Source organism: Ochotona princeps, chromosome 7, assembly GCF_030435755.1.
Source record: "Ochotona princeps isolate mOchPri1 chromosome 7, mOchPri1.hap1, whole genome shotgun sequence".
NCBI classification, from domain to species: domain Eukaryota; kingdom Metazoa; phylum Chordata; class Mammalia; order Lagomorpha; family Ochotonidae; genus Ochotona; species Ochotona princeps.
Genome location: NC_080838.1, coordinates 56,905,124 through 56,929,811, shown reverse-complemented (window position 1 = coordinate 56,929,811; position 24,688 = coordinate 56,905,124). Strand labels below are relative to the sequence as shown.

The 24,688-nt window shown below is 43.1% G+C and overlaps 1 protein-coding gene across 2 annotated transcripts in view; it reads left to right on the top strand.

The window, feature by feature from the left end:
• HERC5 (HECT and RLD domain containing E3 ubiquitin protein ligase 5) overlaps positions 1-17,377 on the top strand; it is a 41,307-nt gene extending 23,930 nt beyond the window's left edge. Inside the window, exons 14-23 of one of the 2 annotated variants that reach the window (XM_058667052.1) lie at positions 589-702; positions 1,303-1,413; positions 3,048-3,218; positions 6,263-6,406; positions 6,976-7,142; positions 10,336-10,402; positions 11,391-11,461; positions 15,155-15,338; positions 15,425-15,527; positions 17,103-17,377. In XM_058667052.1, coding sequence (XP_058523035.1) covers positions 589-702; positions 1,303-1,413; positions 3,048-3,218; positions 6,263-6,406; positions 6,976-7,142; positions 10,336-10,402; positions 11,391-11,461; positions 15,155-15,338; positions 15,425-15,527; positions 17,103-17,308 — 1,338 coding nt within the window. In that variant the 3' untranslated portion in view covers positions 17,309-17,377. The remainder of the gene's footprint in view (positions 1-588; positions 703-1,302; positions 1,414-3,047; positions 3,219-6,262; positions 6,407-6,975; positions 7,143-10,335; positions 10,403-11,390; positions 11,462-15,154; positions 15,339-15,424; positions 15,528-17,102) is intronic. The other variant, XM_058667054.1, reaches the window with a different exon arrangement.
• The last annotated feature ends 7,311 nt before the right edge of the window (positions 17,378-24,688 follow it).

Genomic DNA, 24,688 nt, shown 5'->3' with positions numbered 1-24,688 from the left:
GGTGCCCTATGCGGATGCAAGGTCCCAAGGCTTAGGGCTGTCCTCTACTGCTTTCCTAGGCCACAAGTAGGGAGCTGAATGGAAAGTGGGGCAGCCAGGACACAAACTGGCACCCACATGGGATCCTAGACCATGCAAGGCAAGGATTTAGCTACTGAACCATCCTGCTAGGCCCATGTGTTGGTTTTGAAATACTGAGTTGTTTATCCAACAGTTTCACCAAATTCTCAGGTCATAGTTGGTGATTTACCTGTTGAATTTTCTGTAATGATTTTTCCTATCAATCCTAACACATGCTAATATTTTTCTCTCTCTTACTACATAGACAACACAGGGCATTCCTTGAAGTTTTCATGTGAATCGAAAATGTCAGACGTTTATCATTGTATCATCAGTCTCTCTTATGAAATTTTAGATACTGTTTACATCCATGAAAATTTGGGGTTTGAGTGATGGAGGCATTGTATAGGATTTTATTCTGGTCATTTAAAAAGTGTTCAATATACTGCTTGCTCTGATAATCTAATAGCCATTGAACAAAATTTTCTTTAAATATGAAACTTTATCACAAGTCCTGTTTTGCTTTAGGTAAATCAGACTACGTGCCAAGTGCCTGAAGAAGAGTTTGTGGTGGATGAACTCTTGGACTGGCTCAACTTTTATGGAGAAGCCTATAGACAGCACTGCAGGAAAGCAGACATGGTAAACATTGCATTTACCTAGAGAAATAGATAGTTCAGGAATTAATACGGGTATCTGAAAATCCTTGCACTGTTCAGAATTGCTTAACAGAAATAGGGCATGTGGGAAAAGCAAGACTCCTTAAACGTGTGTGATTTTGTAGTCAGAGTTCTGGCAAAATGTGATTGTTAGCCAGGGATCAACCAGGAAAGCAGCTCATGGAGAGTGCTAAGGGAATGTAAGAAATGCATGAAAAGCAAAGGGCAGAGTTCTGTGCACACTGTCATCAGAGAAAGACTGGTAACACTGAGACAGCTCAGATGAACATGAACTCTCATGCACCCCTGGTGACACTAGGAGGCAGTGTAGCTTGCCCGGATCCAGCAGCAGAGGACACAGCACCAGGAAACGGGCCTGGGGTAGCAGAAGCCTTGTTTATATGGGTTTATATACCTTATACTTACTAAACATATGTTATATTACTAGTATTGCTGACCAGCATTTTAGATTGCTTTATCTGGAAGTACTAAGTGCTTAAACTACCGGGGATTTAAGGCTGTGAGGTAAGATGTAAGATTTCTCTGCCTTTTAATTTATTAGAGTTGTCATTTCCATTTTTAGGAAGCTTCAGCAGAGGAACAGAATCCTGTCTCATTCAGCAACTTTTCATTTCTCTTTAATACTTTAACAAAAATTAAACTACTGTATGCAGACTCACTTTTGAAAATTCAGGTATGTATAACTCTTACATTCATTAGCATGAATGATAAGTACCTTTGTACACATGCAGCATTTGGGGGTGATAAGGGAGCTGTCCACTTGGGAAACCAGTGATTATGGAATTTATGAATTTAGACTTTAGTGTGGGCCAAGTGGATGTCCCTGTGGGGGTTGGTACTGTTGGTGAGACTGGAGGCGTAGTGGGCTGGAGTTGTGCAGGCTGGAGCTCGGGCAGCAGGCTGAAAACTAGGATTAGTGCTTGAGGTTTGTCAACAGCAGCCTCCCAACTTCTGAGTAGTGTAACTAGGGAGGAATAATAAACTCAGACTTGATTAGGACAAGGCCGTTATTTATGCAGGTGCCGTCAAATGAAAAGATAGAGCATAGTGGATAAAGGTGACAGAGGATTCTTGAAGTTAGGACCACAGTCAATGTCTGGTGCTCTGTGGTGGTGCCATAATTAAATGTCGCCCTCTTCAGTGTACTGCTGTTGCAACACAATAAAGGTGATTTCAGTTCTTGCCTCATGTCAGAGAATTTTCCACACCGATACAAACAGTAAGCAAAGTTTATTGAAAGCAAGAAACCCCCTGTCACAGTAGTCAGGAAAACTCCAAGAAAGCAATTCCCAGAGGAGCTCACCTATGTTGCCTGTTTAGTACACGGAGTTGCTCCAGCCTGTGTGAGCCCCCTATCTGAGAAGTAAGTACAGATTAAATCAGTCAAAGAGATGTCAGTAGCAACCAATAACAGGGCAGAGATAACAACTAATCAGGAGGCCTGAATAACAGCCACTCAGGGAACTAAAAGTGTTAGCTACTGAGGTATGCTTCATGAACCAGTCAGGGAACTGACGATGGAGTAGACTATTTTGTGTAGAAGTATACAGAGTACTCAGTGAGGTCCATTCTTCAGATTTAACAACATCAGGTTACTCTATACATAATGTATTTTTTCTTTCCTTTCCAGGGACCTCGAGTCCCTGTCACTACTATGACCAGCTCAGGGATTCAGTGTGTCTGGCAAGTGGTTTTGATCTTAACATGGGACAACTGAAAAATGTCTAGGAAGCTATATCTGATAATCCCTATCTCATTGATATTTATTAGGGTTAAACATATTGATGAGGAGAAGCATTTGGAATAGTCTTTATGCAGAAGTACCAAAGTGTTGTCTGAGCTCACCACTTTGATACATGCAGATTAGTGTTTTCCTGTGCGTAATATCCATATGCATATCCCTAAAGTACATAGTTCACATAGTGCACTCACCAGTCCAAAACAAAATAGAAGATGCATTTATAATTCTAAATGCACCTACAAAATAGTTAACAAAGAAAACCTGAGGATTTTAATCTGTGTCTTAAGCTGTTGATGATAATTGTGTTTGCTTACTGAGGCATGGTTGTTTCTGAGACAGGGATCTGGGAATCCTTTGCTGCCCATCCAGGCAGCCATACACTATGTTCCAGTCCATAGGTCCCGCCTCTCGGCCTGTGCTCATAGTCAGTGCCAACAAGACAGTCACTCCTAAGAGTCTGCCCTTGTGTGACATGTTCTTAGAAATGGAGCTGGATCACTCTGATCTACCAGGTTTCTACTGGGAAGCAAAAACTGAGAAATAAGGGACACATTTCTGTTTTTTAGGAAAAGAGAATCCAAGCGTGCATACGGTTGGCGGGCTTTATGGAAGGGGAGGAGTCGGAGCTGGCTTTCGTGCCCACCTTTAACCTAACCGTCAGAAGGAATCACTTGATTGAGGATGTTTTGAATCAGCTCACTCAGTTTGAGAATGAAGACTTAAGGAGGGAGTTGTGGGTAAAGTATATGTCTCATTTCCTGTTTCACTGCTGAGGAAGAAAAAAAAATGTGACAGTAGAGGGCCTGTCACAATGGCTCAATTGGCTAATCCTCCCCCTGCAAGTGTCAAAATTCCACATGGGCGATGGCTCTTATCCAGGCTGCTCCACTTCTAATGCTTATGCCTGCTTGTGGGAAAGCAGTACAGGATGGCCCATAGCCTTGGAACCATCCATCCACTTGGGAGACCCAAAAGAAGCTCTTGGCTTCTGGCATCAGATTGGCTCGGCTTTAGCCATTACAAGCATGTAGGGAGTAAAATAGCAAATGGAAGATCTTTTTCTCAGTCTCTCCTCTATAAAAATCAGCTTTTCCAATAAAAAGAAATCTTAAAAAAACGTAGCAGAGTTTCATGGAAAGGAAGTCATCTCTCTCTGTCCCAGAGGCGTCTGCTCAGGAGTTTCCCTAATTTCCTAACTAGCTTTTTTTCCTAAAAAAAAAAATAATAATAATAACATAGGGGGCCAGCATTGCGGTATAATGGATAAAGCCACTGTCCACAAGGCAACTTATGTAGGCATCAGTTTCAGGTCCTGGCTTTTCAGTTCCAATCTGGCTCTGCATAGGCTTGGGGAAAGCAGCAGAAGATGGCCCAAGTGCTTGGGCCCTGCCACCCTCTTGGGAGGCCTAGGCGAGGCTCCTGGATCTGGGAAGAACCAGTGGATTGAAATTTCTCTTGTGCCTCCCTCTCTTTGTGTAGCTCTAACTTTCAAATAAATAAATAAATAAAAATCCCCAGAGCCTATGAGACCACTTTGTAAAATACTACTACTACTATTGAAAAACAACACATGGATTTAAAAATTATGTTGCACCAAAATAAAATGTTTTAATTCTAAACCAAAAAGTAATTTTATTTGAGAGATCCTGGGAGCTCCCATGTGTATCCTCACTTCCACACTTCCCAAATGGCCTGAGCTTGTTAGGGCCAGAGCAGAGTCTGGAACTAGGAATGCAGTCCAGGTTTCTCGTTTGGCTGACAGGAGCCCAGTTACTTCCACCAGCACCATTGCCTGCCAGGGACTGCTTGGCAGAAAACTAGCCTCAGGATCTGGACCTAGAGATTGAATTCAGGCATGTGGAATGCAGGTTAGGCTCAAGGCCTGCTCTGTCCCTGGTCACCTGGAGTTTGATGTTATAGGCCGTCAGCGGATTTGAACTAAGGAGCCCTAGAGTCAGTGGCGATTCTCCTGCCCTACTCAAGGAGCAGGTCCAGTCCCTTCTAAGATTTTCCTTAGCATGGTTAGTCACCATCTTGTGTGGGTCAGCAAGTCAGGCTTGGCATCAGAGAGCAATCAAGGCTGCTTTTGCTGTCATGCAGGAACTCTGGTTGCTTTGCAGAAGAAAGGGTATTCAGTTTATTGACTACACAGTTGTTCTGGTGGAGATTGTTCTGTTCTGGTGGTTAATTGTAGATTAAACTGCTCTGGGCATTTCTAAGTTTTTTATATAGTTGCCATATGACTTGTCTTACCTGACAGGTATTTATTATAGGATTGTATTGACTAGTAGATTTATCGACTGCTTTGTGTTTTACACTTATGTAACTCTTTCAGTGATGGTATGTGGTAGGTTCTGTTTTTCTCTTATGTTACATATTAGGTAAGACACAGAACTATTGGGTAACTTAGCCTTAGGAAACAACCATGGACTATCCAAGCCAGAACTGGGGCCCAAACGTCAGGCACTAAACTTTCTACTTCAGAATAAGACTGACTGTAGTCAAGCACCAAATACTATTTGAAGAGTATGGTTTCACTGGAATATGAAATTATAATTAGCATTTCCACATTTTTTGCACACACGTTATTTTATACCTAATTAATTCACTATATGACTGCAACGTGTGCTCTCCAAGCCATTCACTGTTACTTTAGCTCTAAATCTATTCATTTTTTAAAAACTGAAGTCTGACTCATAGAGCATTTCCCATTTACATGACTGCATGAGGCCTTATGTCACATTTCTTCTTGCTGATAATCTTGTGGGAAAGCTGAGGTTTTGCAAGATCAGGTATCTTACCACAGGAAGGAGAAGCATATGAATTTGACAATGGGTTTAACAGAAAGATGTGAAATATTTCCCTGAGGTTTAAAACTTGCTTATCTGGGGAATGTAGGAGGCATCATCCAAAGAAGAAGCTGGTAAGAATAGCTTTTGGGGGTGCTGGTGAAACGTGCAGATTTAAGTGTTGGAAGGCTGTGAAATGAGCATCTGTCAACCAGGAGGGAGAATACAATGAGTTGAAGGGCTGAATGCTTATAAGGGATGGAATATCCAGGGAAAAAATAAGGAGTGGGGTTATGAGTGCCAGGTTGGAATGCAGGAAACAGAAAAGGCAGAAATACAAGCCTGAGGCATATTTTGTAAGAGAAAGCAAAGGAGAAAAGAGTACCAAGAAAAAGGGGACTGAGTCAGGAGTGTGGAGTAAGTTAAGGAATCAGGAAGGTGCAGTAGGAAAACACCCCCAGAAGTGGGGATTCACAACTTGTTCTTCTTGGAAGAGAATCTCAGGAGGAGTGGGCACATAGGTTTGAAACTTGGTATGCGCTCTCACAAGTTTGCTGCCAGAGTGAAAGGAGCTGGTGCTGTCTGTACAGGAGTCAGACTAGCCACAGCAACAATACTTGATGCATACTCAGCTTTTTCGTATTTGAGGAACGTCCTAATATTTTTATTTCCTTTTGTTTATTTTCATTATAATGAATGAACCTGGTAAATATAATAGTGATTCCAATTGTGGTCAGTGCAGTTAGACTTCAGACAGGCTTTGAGGTCAAACAGTTCAGTCAGGTTGTAATACCTCACTGTTGAATAAACACGAAAAAGATACTTAACTGCTTGAAGGCTTACTACTCATTGCTGGAGTACTAATACAAGGAAAACACATCCCTTAGTGACAAAATACTTGGGTCACCAGTTAGTACCCACCAGGGTTGGTAATTAGTGAATACTTGGCCACTTGGAGCCCCGGAATGAGGCCTTGTTTGCTGTTTACTCAGGTTTCCTTTACTGGAGAGATTGGGTTTGGCTTTAGAGGAGTCATGACAGAGTTTTTCTACTGTCTGTTTGAAGAGATGACCCAGCCAGACTATGGGCTATTCACCTACCCTGAAGAGGCTTCCTGCATGTGGTTTCCTGTCAAGGTGAGTTCTTTGCATTTCACTGGAGCCATTTTTATGACAGAAAATAAAGCTGATTAGACACCATGGAAAATTGGGTTTAGAGCATCTTCTTAGAAGGAGAGAGGAGCTCACTAACAATCGTAGAATTGATCTTTGAATTGGACAAACTGGTGATTTTTCTCCAAGATGGGCCCTCTTTGCTTGGGTTGCCTTCTTTGCCCACACAGAACTCAAGCAGTGTACTCTTAGACCGTTCGTTTAGAAAATAGAGACAAAAATGAACTCTTCCTGTCTCTGCAATATATTTTTGTTTCAGTTTAGTTTCCCGATGAACTTAGGTCATGGGAAAAGATTGTGAAAATCGAAGTTTTAAGGATTACTGAGACTAATCCATTTGTATGCCTATCATACCTTTAATAACTAAACAAGGCTGAGTTTCACATTGGGTTAATGACTAATGTAGAGTCTAAATCCTCATGGACTTCACTGGTTTTAATTTGAGATTTGATTTTGTGAAGAGGGAGGAAAGTGTTACTAGTGTTTGTTCTGATAAAAATTCAAAAAGCTCTACTCTGTTTTCCCATTTCCAGCCTAAGTTTGAGGAAAAGAGGTACTACTTCTTTGGAATGCTCTGTGGACTCTCTCTCTTCAATTGCAATGTCGCCAACCTCCCTTTCCCACTAGCACTGTTTAAGAAACTTCTGGGCCAAAATCCATCATTGGAAGACTTGAAGGAACTCAGTCCTGTTTTAGGAAAGTAAGTAAATATAGTAGCCTTTTTAGGATTACAAGTTATATTTTGTGGAAATACTAAAAGCAAACACTCTAATAGTATGTTCACATTCAGTAGTAATATTTTAAGTAATTTAAGCCATTTTCAACTTGACAAAAATCACTGAATAATGATTTCATTTTCTCACACTCAAAGAAGAGTTGATTGTTCCCGTGACTAGTCCTGAATACTTATATTAAGCTATGAACTTTTTTTTCTGTGTGGAAATAGTCATGAGTCATGACTAGAGCACACGTTATACAAGCATGTTTCAGAAAGTATAAACATGGTATCGCAGGATAAGTTTAAGGCTGGTTATGTGACACTGCGGGGTAAACAGCTGCCCATCATGGTGCAAGCATGCCAGTAAGCCCAGTGTGAGTTGTAGCTGTCCTTCTTCCAGTCCAGATCCCTGATAGTGTGGCTGGGAAGGCAGCAGAAGATATCCCAAGTCCTTAGACCCCTGCCACCCATACAGACGCCCAGATGGACTTCTGTCCTGTTGTCTTCAGCGTGGTCATCTGCAGCCACTGCAGTCATTTCGGGATTGAACTTATCATCAAGATGGAAAGTCAGTTTAAAGGTTTGGGGCAGTTCTCAGCCTGACCTTGCTGGGAAGAATGAAACACAGTATTCATACCAAAACTCAGAGTGCAGCCAAGCAGCCTGCGATAGAGACAGGACAGCTGGGATCTGGTGCTGTTTATCAGGACGCTGGATGGGCGACCTCAGAGGCCTTTCAGAGACTGGGACTGCTCCTCCTCTCACAAGTCAAGTGCCAGTGCCTAGGGGAGGGCTTTATGTCACAAGAGCCTTGGACCCCTGTGAAATGGCACCACTGATGTTCAGTGCTGCCTCTTTTCTGCTTCTGAGGAGCATGCTCTGTTGCCATCCTCCTTGGACACCCTGGGAGTGGGCCTGGACTCCCCCCACCCCCCGACTTTAGCAGCATGCAGGTAGTGCCATCTCTGCTGGTGTGCAGAGTAAATGAACTTGGGGCCCGGCTGCTCTCACCTAGATGTTAAAAACTGCGATGTAGAGCCTTTGGGGACCAGGGAGAGAGCTGCCAAAGGAGAGAGCTGCTCATAAGAACCCAGGGTGCAGCTCTAGCCTTAGTCACAGGCATGTAGCTGCAACCAGTGAGAGCTGGGATGTGGGCTGTGCTCAGCAAAGCCATGGGTGCAGGGCCCCAGCCCTGGTGTGTCTGCACAGAGTTGGATATTGAGTAACAGATTATTCTCAATCCTTAAAATTTAAATGTTTGCCTTGCATTTTATTTATTTATTTATTTATTTATTTATTTATTTATCTATCTATCTGAAAGATTTTCAGAGAGAAGGAGAGACCAAAAGCTCTTCCAGCTGCTTATTCACAAGTGGCCACAGTGGCTGGAAATGAGCTGAAGCCAAGAGCCAGGAGCTTCCTCTGGTTCTCCTATATGAGTGTAGGGTCCCAAGGCTTTGGGCCGTGTTCTGCTGCTTTCCCAGGCCACAAGCAGGGAGCTGGATGGGAAGTGGAGCAACTGTGACATGAACCTGCACTCATACAGAATCCCAGCACTTGAAGGGGAATTAATCAATTGAGCCATTGCACCAGGCCCACCTCCTATTTTGTTTTTTACTTAAGTGGCACCCTCCTTCTTTTTTTTTTTTTTTTTTTTTGAGATTTATTTATTTTTATTGGAAAGGCGGATATACAGAGAGGAGAGACAGAGAGGAAGATCTTCCGTCCGATGTTTCACTCCCCAAGTGACCGCAATGGCTGGAGCTGAGCCAATCCGAAGCCAGGACCCAGGAGCTCTTCCGGATCTCCCACACGGCTGCAGGGTCCCAAAGCTTTGGGCCGTCCTCAACTGCTTTCCCAGGCCACAAGCAGGGAGCTGGATGGGAAGCAGGGCTGCTGGGATTAGAACCAGCACCCATATGGGATCCCAGTGCGTGCAAGGCTATCGTGCCGGGCCCCACCCTCCTTCTTTTAAACCCGTTTCCCAGCGTTGTGTTTTGGAAACATGTAGCTCAATTAATTTCACAGGGTTGCAACTGGAGAGCATTTTATTTCCCTCCCCAAAAAATGTATAAACATGATCTGTTATATCACAGTATAGCATTGTATGTCAGTTGGCAAAAATTCCACTTAGATTTCATCTTCTCCCAAAGTCCTTTGCCAGTGACATATATCTCTATGCAAAGTGTTAACCAAGTTCTTACAGTCTGTACCTATAGTAGCATTTGCAGCTTTCAGGCTGCACATCTGACTGTACTGTAGGTAAGACATGGATCAGCGTATATTGCCTACCACTGTGAGGGTTCGTCATTTGTAATGTATTAATCGCAAATTCGTGTCCTCTATACCTGCTACATTAGGAGTTGCTTATGTTTATTGAATGAACAAATGCATGAAGGATCAAACAATACAATGTGATACTGCTTTAAAGAGTGTAAAGTGTCTTAGGACAGAAAAGGAAAATAAAAAGTGGCTACTGTGTATTTGATAAAACTTCTATTCTCATAGATGCCTTAAAACAAGGTTGTTAAATTTCAGATCTTTCTGGAGCTTGATAGCATGGATTGGGGCAAGAGGTATAGAAAATGTCCAGTGACCCAACCATTCCTCAAATTTCCCATGGGATACCTGCTATTTAATAAGTCACCTGTTTGTTTTATAAATAAAGTTAACAATTTTCAATAAATGTAACGCCAGTGTCAGTAAATATGCCGTCAGTCCCTTTTCATTGTTGGAAATATAGAGTTCAGAAGACAGAGTCCCTAACTGGTTCTCTGTGCAAGTACCTGCAACAGCTCCCTAATGGGGCTCAGGAATCTGGGAGGTCAGTCCAGGTCTCCAGCCTGAGTGGAAGGAAGCCAGTTACTTGAGCCATTGCCACTGCTTCTGCAGTGGCAGGAAGCTGGAATAATAATCCAATCCAAGTAATCTGATGTGGGAGGTGTGGGTGTCATAACAGTTGTCTGAACTACTGAAGCCTGCCCCATTCATTTTCTGATGGAAACCAGGGTAAATCAAATAGGTATCCTAAATCTCACTCTTGAGTTGAGGTCTCTGTGAACTCTGCCTGAGTTTGCTTGCAGAATAGCTACCTGTGCAGTTAAGATTTATTTTAGGTGATGTATCTGTTAATTAATTATTAGCCTCCTAAAAAATGAAAATATCTGTTTTTCAGGAGTTTGCAGTTCCTTCTGGATAATGAAAGCAGTGACTTTGAAGAAATATTTTATATCCATTTTAATGTGAGTAACAATAAACAGATAGAAGATGCATTTTAGTCCAGCTAACCCTTTACTTAAAACAGGGTAAAATGAAACAACACACTTCTGAACTAGTAGAAAAGGTTTTCTGCTCAGCTTTTTATGAGCTGGTACATCAGCCCTGTGATGGGGAACATCCTGCCCATGGCCATTGAAGTCCTATGAAATCATTTACTCTGGCTGTAGCACGGCAATTACAGGCAGAATTTGAAATTCCATAAATGTATGACAAGCTAATTTTTAATTTGCTAATACTGCATGACCCGTGAATGATATTATAAATATCTACCTAGCCCTTGGCAGAAAAATAGGTTTCCTGCAACAACCAACTCCAAATGTAGTAACTGCAAGCATCAAACACAGTTGTGTAGGTTCCTGGGCCACATGATCTACAATGGCCTCCCGTGCACATTATATGCTTAGTGGTTGATGAGCCAGTTGGTTTATAGGATGTTAGTGGGAACTCCAGTCACCACCAGGCTAGCTGTGGCTTCTTCACAAAGGTGCTCTCACAAGGAGTAGGAAGAGAGGGGGAAGTTCCAGAACATAGGCTGGTACTTGTACCAGATGCCATTGGCCAAAGCAGTCCATGTGGCCACACCCAGGTTCTTGGGCTGAAGAGACAGACTCCTTCCCCTTTTGATGGGCAGCATTGCAAAGTCAAGTGACAAAGAGAATATGAAAACAAGGAGGAATTTGGCTATTTACAAATATAACCACACTGGGTCAGTACTGTGTAAAGTGAATATTATTATGGGGCAATTTTCTAGTTTGTTTAATATGATCAGTTAGAATAGTTCAAGATTTGCAAAAAATTTACTTTTTACCATGCGTGACAGGACAGTAATTTTTACACATTTCTTGAAAGATTTTGTGAAAAAGATGTCTTAAGTTCTTTAGGAAAAGTTTTTGTGGATAAAAGATTGTTCAGTTATTTTGCATGTAAACCTGAGTTCAATTGTGGTTACAGATACATTGGGACAGCAATGACGTAGACTTGATTCCTAATGGAAGTTGTATAATTGTCAACCAGACTAACAAGTAGGTATAAAATGATATGTTTGGTTTATATATGCACCTTTTTCCCCCAACTGAGTTCCAGAAATTGGTATATATATGTGGTATATATATGTGGAAACATAGACATCATAGAATTTATCAGATGGCTCCTAGGCCCTCCTTTTCCCTCCTGTCTAAATTGTCTACCCCCTCTATCCACTTACTCCGCTTTACTTTTCTTTTCCATACAACACATTACATACCTTTAGGATTTAGAAAAATTAATGAAAAATAGAATTTAAAAATAAGTTTATTTTGATTCATAAACATTTAAAGTTCATCCGTAGCTTTCTTCATAATAAAAATTCTTTGAACTTGGTGGATAGCACTTGCCTATTTTCGTTACCTCCGGTAATGTAAGCTGTAAGAACCTGGCACTGCATTCTTCACCTCTTTTATCTCCTGTGTAGAGTTAACTACAGCAGTGTTTGGTTCATAACAGACACGTTAGAACTGTTTGTCAAAGAACTTCCTGTATTATTTCATCTTCCCAACACCTATTGGATGCATTTAAAACCATAGAGTTCATGGTCTGGCATGATAGCCTAGTAACTAAAATCCTCATCTTGCATGCGCCAGGAACCAATATGGGCACTGTTTGTGTCCCAGCTGCTCCACTTTCCATTCAGCTCCCTGCTTGTGGCCTGGGAAAGCAGTAGAGGATGGCTCAAAGCCTTGGGACCCTGCACCTCATGTGGGAGACCGAGAGGAAGTTCCTGGCTCTTGGCTTCAGATTGCCTTAGCTCCAGCCATTGCGGCTGTTTCAGGAGTGAATCAGCCAACAAAAGCTCTTTCTCTGTACCTCCTTCTCGATATATATGTCTTTCCAATAAAAATAAATAAAACTTTTTTAAAAAGAAAGAAAAAAAAAACAGTTCAGGAGCCTAGGATGACCTCCTGATTGTTGATCAAAGTACAAAAGAAATATGCAGAGATTTGCCCTGTAACAGATTTTTAAAAATAATATTGGGTTTTTTCCTAAAATAATCTTTGTATTGACGTATAATATACATGCAGAAAATTGCACATATCCTAAGGGTACAGCCCAGTGAATTTTATTAAAGTAAATTAACATACCTGTGTACTTTACCAACCAGGCCTAAGATGGAACATTTCTAACCGTTAAATGTATTTTTATCAGTTTTATTATGGTGTTCCTGTGCACATTCTCTTACATATTTTTGTTGTTATTGCTGATGTGTGTGCATTTCCATTGGTATGTAACTGGGAGAATTGTTAGTTGTCTTGCGATTGTTTTATTCATGACAAAATCAGTCATTTCACTCTAAAATAAGGCTGTGTATTAATACTGATGATACCATACATATACCAGGGAGTATGAAAGTATTATTCATGCAAAGGAAGCTTACTGGAGAAAGCCAGACAGGAAACCAAGCTATTCTGTTTGAAGGAAGAGGCAGGAGCTTTAAGCTTAGGCTGAGGATGAGTTTTCCTGCAGTCTAAAACTTGCCATTTAGACTTCCCCAGTGCTGCCAAAACAGAGAGCAAACTTCGACTCTTTATCCTGTAGTGTGCAGATGTGGGGATGAAGGGAGGAGTAGAATCTGAAAGCTGTTGGCAAATAGTGGGATTTGGAAACTGGAAGCAGACTCACCTCAGCAGGGAGTGAGATCCTAATTGCCCTGTGTCCTCAGGATTGTTACTCTTTAAAATCAGGCATTGTAGTGATTGTTATAGGAGCAATTTGTTATAGCTTTAATTTATGCCTCTGTGATGATGAATACCGAGCAACTTTTTATGCTTATTGGCCATTTGGATATCTTCTTTTGTTTCAATTCTTTTTCTTACTGGTTTGTAGTTCTAGGTACAAGTGATTTTTTAATATTACAAGTATACTGCAGATACCTTCTCTTGTAGCTTGTCTTTTTCCCCATGATGAGCTAAAATTTTTGATTATGTCATAGCCCACTTTATCAGTATTTTCCCTAGTTCTCAGTGTTTTCTGTGTCCTGTTTTGAAAATCCTTCCATACCCCGAACTTGTGAATTTATTCTCTTATTTTCTAGAAGTTACTGGGTTACATGTCACAGTTAGATCTAAAATGCACCTTTAATTTACTTCTTAGTACGATGTAAGATCAAAGTTCTTGAGCTGATCCAGCATCGTTTATTCAAGGTACCTCAACCCTTCCTGATGGTTTCCCACCATTTCTTTTTTTACTGAAATCATATTCTTTCTTACAGTGCTTTATATATATTTCATCAGGCTATTTGTTCCATGTATCGCAATGTATAGGTACAATCATTTTGAAATTTAGTTAAGTCTTCCAGCCTTGTTCTTTTAGATTATCTTGACCTTGATTTCTTTTCATTTCCACATAAATTTTGCTATCAGCTTCCCGGTTTCAAAAAAAAAAAAAAAAAAAAAAAAAAAAAACAGAAACAGAAAACCATGCTGGCATGGTTGAATTTGAATCGTGATTGAATTGAATTTCTGTATCAATTTGAAGATAGTTGATGCCTTTAAATATTAAGTCTTGGGAAAGGCATTGTGGTACATCAGACTGAGGCAGCACAGAGTGCCAGTTTAGGTCCCACCAGCTCTGCTTCTGATCCAGCCCCGTGCTAATGAACCTGGCCTATGGCCCAACTATTTTGATCCCTGCCTCTCACATAGGAGACCCAGACAGAGTTCCTGTACCCTGACTTGTGTCTGGCCCATACTAGACTTTTGGGGCCATTTGGGAAGTGAACCAGTTGATGAAAGCTTTCTGTAATCCTCTCTGTTTTTTGCCATTTTTATAATAATTAACCAGAACCTCACAAGCAAGCAAATTGGGCTCCCCTAGTGAGCTTCCCTTCTCTGCAGTGTTGGCCTCTTGAGTCTTCACCTGTGTCTGAGATACTGGAGCCAGAGGTATTTTGTTTTGTTTGGCTTTTCTAGTGCCTCTCAGAATATTTTTCTACCATGAGGTGCAGATGTAGAAATCCCTCTTTGCTTTTTGGTTAGCTATAAGTATTTGTTGTTCCTTGTGACAAATGCAGAAAATTCATGAATATAATATGGATTTTGTGTGATCTCCCAAACTCCATTATCTCTCCAAAGATTAATAATTTTTAACGTTGTTTTTAGTATTTACTTTTGCTGTTGTCAGTTGATTTTCCTAACCCTGTCGTCTTAGACAGTCACTTCACTCTCTGTTTTATAATATCAAGTCTTCAGGATAAGTGTTGTGATACGATCAGGTTAAGCCACTATTTGGGAAACCCAGATCCCATATGGGAGTGTGAAGTTCAAATCTATATCTACTTCATGCTTCTGATTCAGTGTCCTGCTAATGCACCTGGGAGGCAGGAAATGATGGCCCAAGTACTGGATTCCTGCCACCCATGTAGGAGATGTGGGTGCAGTTTCTGGCTCTTGCCTTTGGCCTGAGTATCCCTGTCTGTTGTGGGTGTTTGTATGGAATGAATGAACAGATAGGAGATCTCTCTCTCTCTCCCTCTTCCTGTCTCTCTCACACATGTACTTTCTCTGACTTTTGAGTGGATGTCTTTTTAAAAAAATACAAGTTGTCTTCATATAGTTGTTATATAAAGCAGGTAACATAAAGTGATAATCATAGTCATTGCACATAGTAAGCACTCTGTTTTAATGTGTTAATTTTGATCAGGTTCTGTCATCAAGTGGCAATAATTTTCTGTTTCATTAAAGGAGTGATTATATTTCTAAGTGTGTCAATTACATCTTCAACATCTCTGTAAAGGAAGTATATAATGAATTTCAGAGGGGATTTTATAAAGTGTGCAACAAGGAGATTATTCAGTGTTTTCGTCCTGGAGAACTGAAGGATGCCATCGTTGGAAATACAGACTTTGACTGGGAAACATTTGAAAAGGTACCTCATAAAGGCTAAGTTGAATCAGTTCAGTTTCCCTCCCCCCACCGTTCCATGAGTGACTTTTCTTTTTGTGTTTTCTGTAGAATGCACGTTATGAACAAGGGTACAGCAGTTCACACCCCACCATTGTGATGTTTTGGGAGGCTTTACACAAATTATCTCCAGAAGAAAAGAAGAAATTCCTTGGTAAGTCTTAGAACAAAGGGTGGATCTTTACATGTGCATCTTTTTTTACAGCATAAGCATCTCGTTTGTGAAAGGTGCCATGTGAAACAAATTACACTAAGCCACTGCTAGTCCATCTGCGTGTCATGAAAGTTCATAAAGGTGATCTTCCCCTGTGACTTCACCCTTGCTTATTCCTTTTAGTATTTTCTTCTTTTTGTGTGTGTGGAAGCTACCACTTCAGAAACCCTCATCCCATGGCAGAATGTCGGTTCAACTCCCTCAGCTCCACATCCAGTCTAGTTTCCTGCTCATATGCCTGGGAGGCAACAGATAATGGCCCAAGTTGTGTTTGTGCCACCCACTTGGGAGACCTGGGGCAGATTCCTAATTCTTGGCTTTGACCTGGCTTAGCTCACGCAGTTGTTATATGTGTATTACATGGAAAATTCTAGAAACTAAACGATTCATCAGTTTGAAACTGCATGCCATTCTGAATGATACAAACTTTCACTCTTCTGCTCTGTCTCACTTGGAGTGTGACATCACTTTGTCCAGGTTCCCTGCTAACGCATGTGAGAGGGCAGCAAAAAATGTCACAAGTATTTTGGGCACTGACACCCATGTGGAAGTCCAAGATGGAGTCCTAGCTCTTGGCTTAACCTAACCCGTACCTGGCTGTTGTGACCATTTTAGGGAATAAACTAAGGGATGGAAATGCACTCTGACTCCCTCTCTTTCTCTTTCTTTCACCTTTTAAGTTGCTTCCTTTAAATGAAAAGATAAAAGTATGTCATAAATATGTGTGTATAAGAAAAAAACGCAGGGTCCAATGCTTCAGTTTAAACTGCCGCCTATAGTGCCAGCATTCCATATGGGCACCAGTTCAAGACCCAGTAGTTCACTTCCAGTCCCACTCCCTGTTATGTTTGGGCCCAGACACCCATGTTTGGGAACCAGAAGAAACTCTTGGCACCTGGCTTTGACCTGGCCACGTCCAGCTGTTTGGCCATTTGGGTTTGAACTGATCAATGGAAGTCTGAGTTTCTCTCTCTCTCTCTCTCTCTCTCTCTCTCTCTCTCTCTCTCTCTTTCTTGTCTCAGTCGGTAACTGCCTTTCATATAAATTTTTTAAAAACTTAAAAAACATGGTATGTATTGGGTTTGGTACCTTTCCAGAGCTTTTGTCATCCTCTAGGGGTCCTGGCACATGTGCCGTTTATCCAGGGTATCCATCACATTCCCACGCAGACTGCTGGCACAGGCAGCAGCTCTGCGGCAATTGTATCTTCATACAATCCCCGCTACACTGATGTAGAACTCTACCTTCACTCTCAGAGACTTTTTTGTGTTTTGGTGGATTTTTTTCAATGTTAAAAGTTTTCATTGTCAGAGTGAATACAAATTTAACAGTTCAATTTTATGCAATTTTCATGTGGTTATTTCCAAAGTACAAATTCCATTTACAATATTAAACATAAATTTATAATTGAATCTTATGTTATATGAAATTATAATTAAAACTAGAGTAACCATCCAGTGAAGTTTTTTTGATAGGCAGATTTTGCTTGCTATTAAAGATATTTCTTCTTGTTAGTGTTTCTTACAGGAACTGATAGAACACAAATAAAAAATTTGAAGAACGTGCAAATAACATTTCTCTGTCCTGAACATTTGAATGAGAAAGACCCCATGCAAGCGCAGACATCTTTCTGTTTTCTCTACCTCCCTAAGTACTCCACCATGGAACGAGTGGAGGAAGCGCTGCAGTTTGCCATCAGCAACAACAGAGGGTTTGGCTGATACTGTACTGCTATCTTTACCTCGTAGAGGAAATATTATTCTAAATAAAGTTCAAATTGCAGAATCGAACAGATGCCTCTGTACTAATTCATTTGGAATTGCTGTTATTGCGTGTGAGACAGTATGAAACCAGTGAGGCTCTCTAACACACCTATTTGATGTGGCCTGAAGGAGAATCCTCAGCTTGGTTATAATTTTTTAAAATTGCTTAATATCTGCTTCTGATCTTGAGGTATATATCCATAAATGGTGGGAGTAGCATTGTACCTCATTTAAAACATTTTTTCAACCCTCCTTTATGGAAGGGATGGATGGTAATGGTTTATGAACGTCTCTGGAAGAACCTTCTGAAAGTGAGACCCTGGCCTTGGGCAGACACCACTGCTCTCTGCATTCTCTTTTCCTGGGATACAGGCTTGAGAGCCAAAACTTAAGCATGTGTGTCTTCAGACCCATTAGGAAAAGTCCAAGAAGTCAAGTACTTTGTCTCCAAAATTTTTAAGTTCATTCTAAGACACTGGCTGCATCTGAACATCTTACCATAGGAGGGAAAACAGTTTTTATGTTCCTATAGGAAAGTCTGTTATAATCAAGTACATTTCTTACTGATACAAATACAGTGAACTAAAGTGGAAATACAGGGACCAGCAATCTTCCGCCTGTGACACCAGCATCCCATTTGGGCATGGGTTTCAGTCCCGGCTGCTCTTTTGATCTAGCTCTCTGCTGGTAGCCTGAGAAAGCAATCAATGTAGGATGTCCCAAGCTCTCCAGCCTCTGCACCAACTGGCTTTAAACCAGCCCAGCTAAGACTACTGTGACCATTTGGGGGTGAAACAGCAGATGGAAGATATTTTATCATGGGCCTGGCACTTTGACACAATTGACTAATCCTCTACCTCAATGGTCACCAGTTCATATCCCAGGTGCTCTAGTTCTGATCCAACTCCTTGCTTATGGCCTCGGAAAACAGCAGACAATGGCTCAAAGTATTGGGTCCTTGTGCCCATGTGAGAGACCCGGAAGAAGCTCTTGGCTCCTGGTTTCATTTGTGCTCAGCTCCAGTCATTGCAGTCATCTGGAGGAATAAAGCAGTGAACAGGTTTTTGTGTCTCTCCTTCTTTCTCTAAATCTTCCGTTCCAATAAAAATAAGTCTTAAAAAATAAAGATATTCTCTTCCTCTTTATAGTTCTGCCTTTCAAATAGAAATCTTTTTTTTTTTTTAAATGAAGTATAATGGGAAGGAGGAACTGAAGGTGACAGAAGGCCAAAAGCTGAAGGTTCGAGAAACCCACTAGAGCAAAGAACATAAGGTCATGTTGAAGGGCAAGGGTAGATTTTATGAATGATCTGCACTGCAAGACTGCTGCTATAGCCAGCAGGAACAATGGTGTCCTCTGTGAAAAGTCATGATGGGCCTTTAAGCTTAGCTGCTGGTCATGAGTGTAAGAACATTCTCAACTCAAAGGCACTTTGATATGTTTGTAGAGTAAATCATTTTATCTATGTATGTCAGTATGACAATTTCCGAAGAATTGATTCAGGTGAAGAATAGGAACAGTGAAAATTGTCTCAAAATCACTTTTGAGCTACATTTTTGGAGGGTATTCTAACCTTCACCTTTTTGTTAGAGGTTAGAGGAGAGAAAAACTATGATCCCCTTAATCGGTATGTGGATTAGATTGTTTCAACAGGACGGCATTCATTGTGTTGGCAAAATACTTGGAGTGGGCTAGAAGATGACTATGGAGGTGGGCTGAGGACAGCTGAAGAGGCAGCAGATGTGAGTGCAGGCAACATGTGGGTTTTCTGTAGCTGTGACTGGTGGCGGTGCTAGCAGTGGAAACAACAGCTTCTGGCATCTGAGGTAATGTTGAACCTTTAATTCTGTGACAGCCTTCTTAATGTCTTTGTGCATAGCTGTTCCAAAGATTGTGTAAGCATGTTTCCCTAAATTAGATATTTCTGTTGAAATACCTAAAGAAATCTCTTAACACTGAGCTATCACAGAAATTAGTAGGGTTTCATTTTGCCCACGGAGCCACTGGCAGCTTGCTTCTACAGGCTCCGGGACCTGGGGTCTCATGCACATATTTGGGTCCTGAGGCCAGGTGGAGAAGAGGGAGGGAAAGGCCCTATGTTGGTGTGATGTGCTGGTGGACTTGGCCTGGGAACTCACATGCATGGCTCCAGGCCATCATATGTGCCTGAGGACCCATGCATGAGCTTGGGTTCCTGGTGGGCCAGCAGAGCTCCAGGCTACTACACAGGAAGGCCTGACTGGGGAACCCATGCATTCCCAGGCGCAGAGACTGGATCGCTTAGAGAAAAGGGTGTGGGGTTGTGTTGGAAGGAGAATCACTGAGGGAGTATGTTGCAGGTGATGAATGAATTCTGGGGAATTTCCACCAACAAGACCACTGTACTTTCAAGTAGTTGAGGGGGCTGAGACCAAATGGTTTGGAGAAGGGAGACTGAAGGACCTTTCTGGATCAGGCTGATGCACCCACCACATGGGAAACCTAAGCTGGGCTAGTTAGCATTAACAACCACTGATCACCACGGACTGGAGCACACTAAAGTAGGGCCAGAGGGCCTGCATGACAGGGTAAGACCACAGTACCCACAAGTGGGTGTCAAAACAGAAGAGGGGTCACATTAGGCTGGGACAAGATACTAACCAGCATGCAAGAGAACCAGGTCTGGTGGCAGATTCTGTTGAGCATATGTGGGCTCACCCCTGTGGGACTGCGATGCTGCTTGGTTTGTGTCACAGCTGAGGGTGGTGATGGGCCAAACTAGGCATGACCAAGGAACCCCCCCCAACATTCATGGGAATGGGTTGGGGAAAAACGGCTGGTTCAGGCTGCAGTAATTACAGATCCACCCAAGAATTGGGTGTGCAGGCAGGCTGGGCAGCAACATCCACCAGCACACAACGAAGGCTGACACTGGAAGGTATGTGTGGGGTGGACTATGCCAGGTGCTATGCTTGGCACCCACTGACACATGTAAAATCCGGGTCTTGAAGTGGGGCTGGTTTGGGAACTTAGGGAACTCTCCTGGTGGGCTGTAGCTCAAGCTAGTGAGCACATGAGTCAGGGCTGGGTGTGGGCCAGGCCAGGCCAGGGAACGCTACCCCACTTGTCAACCAGTGTGTGGTTTGACTCAGAGTGGAGGATGGGAGACCTGGCAGGGTCAGGCCAAGCCACAACACACTGGCATGCACAGGAAGCAGGTTGGGGTGCAGGCCATGCTGTGTTAGGCTGTCACACTTACAGTTTATGTAACAGCTGGGATAGGGACAGGTTGGGCAAGCCTAGGCTGCAGCATCCAATGGCAAAGGGTTAAGCCATGCCAGGCTGGATTGGAACAACCACTGGCATGCACAAGATCTGTGGTTGGGAGTGGACCTGGTCAGAAATTTAAGAGGGTGCCTTGACTGGGTTTCAGCTCCCACTCGTGAGCGTGAAAGCCTGAATGGGGGTGACAGTTTGGGCTGAATATGGTTGCAGTATCCCTTGGCATGGGTGTGCACTGGGTCTGTGGTGTGCCAAAGTTGGGTAGGGTCTAGCATTTGCTGGTGTTAATGAGAGCTGGGTAAGATGAGCTGGGTTAGGTCTTGGTACCTGCTGCACCACACATGGTCTGGGGGTGGGCGAGCCAGGGCTGGACTGTAACACCCAACAGAGCTAGAATAATGCCACTGTTCAGTCTGAGCCGAGTGTGTACCAGTGTGCACAAGATCTGTACCTGGGAGGTGACCTGATAGAGGAGCTTGGGGAAATCCCCTGTAAGGACAGAATAGTCCTTGCTGATGAGCACAAGAACTGGGCTGGGAACAGCCCAGACCATACCAGGTTATAGCACCCACTGCTATTACATGTCCATTCAGTCTGGGGACGAGTCTGGCTGGACCAGTTCATAGCACCCGCTGGCAGATGTGAGAACCACAACAGGGTGCAGGACAGGTTGGATTGGGCCGCAGCATTAGCTAGTTTACATTAGGACTGGGACTGGAGGCTGGCTGGGCTGTGCTAGTCTGTGCCAGCATGAGCTGAAACTGGGGGCAGACCAGGCCACGCCAGGTTGCAGCACCTGAATGTTGAATGCCAAGGTGAGGTGGGCCATGCCAGACTGGGATGCAGCAACTACCAGCACTGACAAGACCCTGAGGGGAAGGTGAGTCCAACAGGGGAGCTGCAGGGGCTCCCCTGCTGGGCCACTGCTCCCACTGATGAGTATGAGAGCTGGGGCTTTGGGTGGCTCAGTCTGGGGCTACAATACTTGTTGGCCTGCCTGTGAGCTGGGTTAGGCGGGAACTGCCAGGCATCCTCTAGTGCATGCATAAGCCAGAGTAAATGCAGGCTGATTGGGCTTTGCCACAGCTGATTGGGCAAATGCTGGGTCTGTGGGCAAGTCCTGTCAGGCTGGACCATAGTACAACCTGGAAAGAGAGATGCAGGGCTCAGGGTGGGCATAGTAGAGAAACCTTGCACTCCTCTGATCAGTGAAAGCTCCCACCAGTGAACATGAGAACCAGGACTGAGGACAGGCCTGGCTGGACAGGCAGTAGAACCCAATGGCTGGATAGGATAATGGGGTTGGTTGGGTTGAGCTATGCTGCAGCATCCATTGATGAAAGCTGAATGGGATGCAAGACAGACCAGACCAGTCAGTTGCACATACTGGCATGAATAGGAACCAGGGCTGGAGGTAGGCCTAGTGGAGATTATTGAGGATCACACCAACTAGTCTGCAGTTCCACTGGTGTGCATGAATGCCAAGTGTGTGGTGGGCAAGGTTGGGCTGGGCCACAGAATCCATTGGTTTATGTAAGAGATGGGGCTGGGTACAGAACTGACCAAGTGATACTAACCACCATTGTATGTGTAGGCTAATGTAAGGGACAGACTGAGCCAAACCCTGAACTGACTTCCACACACAGGAGTCAGATCTGGGGTCACCTCAGGCAAGGTTTCTTTGGAGACCCTCCCAACTGGACTGCTGGACTCAATGCCAACCATGGAGAAACTCACAGGATGTGTGGTCTGACTGGAGTGCATGTGTCAGAACTGGGCCTCCTCAGTTGCTGAAGCCTGTGCAGCAGACAGCATTCCCAGATGCACATAGGGGACATGACAGATTGTTGAGACCCGCAGAAGAAAGGTGATACCATGGAGGGCAGAACAAAATGGACAACACTCTTGGCCGAGCTTTGACAGCAGGTATCTGGGCAAGTTTGGACTGTGAGGTGTACTGTGTCATCCAGTTGACTTTGGAGGATTCTCCTCAACCTTGGAGCAACAAAATGAACATCATCAATCAAAACCACTTAAAACAGTACTCTCGGAACATGTTCCACATTGGGAATCCCAGGTTGACATCTAGTATCCATCCTACATCCTTGGGTACCAGTGTGGTTAGGCTGCTGGGAGCAGACTTCTGCTCTTCTCTCCCTGCTTCCCACAGATACAGGAAGAATAGAAAGGAAGATTAGAAGCAATTATCATCCACTATCCCCCATTCCTTGACCCTTACCACCCTAATTGGTTGTCTTCATGGATATGCATCACTCTCAACTATGTAAACATCAAAAATAAAATAAATTATTACAGAAAAGGTTATCATAGTGGGCCCAGCGGCGTGGCCTAGCGGCTAAAGTCCTTGCCTTGAACACGCCGGGATCCCATAGGGACCCCGGTTCTAATCCTGATGGCTGCATTTCCCATCCAGCTCCCTGCTTATGGCCTGGGAAAGCAGTCCAGGATGGCCCAAAGCCTTGCGACCCTGCACCCGCATGGGAGACCTGGAGGAAGTTCCTGACTTCGGATCAGCACAGGACCAGCCATTGAGGCTGCTTTGGGAGTGAGTCATCGGACAGAAGATCTTCTTCTCTGTCTCTCCTCCTCTCTGTATATCTGACTTTGCAATAAAAAAAATCTTAAAAAAAAAAAAAACAGCAGAACACTGTATTGAAACTGTGATAGAAGACAGTAGATTGCTAAGAATCCAGGAGCCCAGTTATTAAAACAAAGCCATTCCACAGCATTGAGCAAATGCTTTCCTTTGCTTGGATGTGTTCTTGTATTTTTTCAATAGATATCTACTCTTTGATACTTCTGTTTGTGCTATATTACAGAATACAAATGTATTAGTTTAAAACAACAATTACAGTAAAGTATTTTATACCAAACATGTGAATTATATAGTATCAATAGTCTCATCACTGACAGTGTTTGTTATAGACATTCTTATTTTAATTAAACACAATCCTAAGAACACAATGACATTGTCTTCCTCTCTCCCTTCCCTCTCCCCCATCCCCCATACACCCCTGTCTCTGTCTTCTGTTGATTCTTATAGCAAAGTTTCTGCTTATACAACATGGAGCACAGGTTCTTCTACCCTTTTTAACACCTTGGCTCCTATCTTCTATCAAGAAAAATCTCTGCTCTCTTGACACCATTCATGCAGTTGCTTTCTCTGCTTTTTTTTTTCTTCATGTGACTCTTAGGATGTTGGTCATTGACAGCAACTTGGAACTACACTTGTCTGCACTCAAGGCACCCTCCATACTGTAACTGACACCCCAGCCAGTCCAGTTGGCCATTGTGGGGGTCCCAGCCAAGTCAGTCCCTGGCACTGGCAGTCACATTATTGGCTCTGGCTCACTGGCTGTCAAACTGCTCAGAAATTATAAGATCAGGAGGGTTGACCCCTGGATAGCATCCAGCAGGAAGAAATAATGGTTCAAGTGGCAGTGATTGGTGCTGCTAAAGTTCTTGTGACTGCATCAGATAATCTGCATTATCTACCCATTGGCCCTGATGAACACACAAGCCAATATCCCTGAGGCCACAAAGGAGCCAACACCAGGGAAAAAGAAGAGGCTCATGACAACGCTCTGCGTGGTCTTGGAGGTGGTCATGTAGGCATACCCAACACTTCCTATGCGAGCAAACATCTCTCTGACTCTGAACAGCATGGACTGTGGCACCTGCCACCAGACAAGCAGATCTGCCATGTGGTACATCACATTGCCAATGCTTTTCTCATTGACCAGGTCCTGTCTTTTAGTTTCCAGAATTCCAGTGGCCAAGGTGGAGTACGTGACATTACACCCATGATGATCCTTTTCATCTTGGAGGTGGCCAAGGCAGCAGGCTATGCCTCTGCAGTATCAGGTAAACCAAGTGGTCCTTGAGAGGGATGAGCAGGAGGATGAATAAGGTGTCCGACTGGTGGCCTGGTTACTGCGAACCTGTGACAGATGGTAGTGCTATATGAAAGATCTGGAATCCTCAAGTGGAGACTGTGAAACACATGTTGCCTACATTAAGAAGTATACCATCCAGTAAGGAATCGGAGCTGAGAAC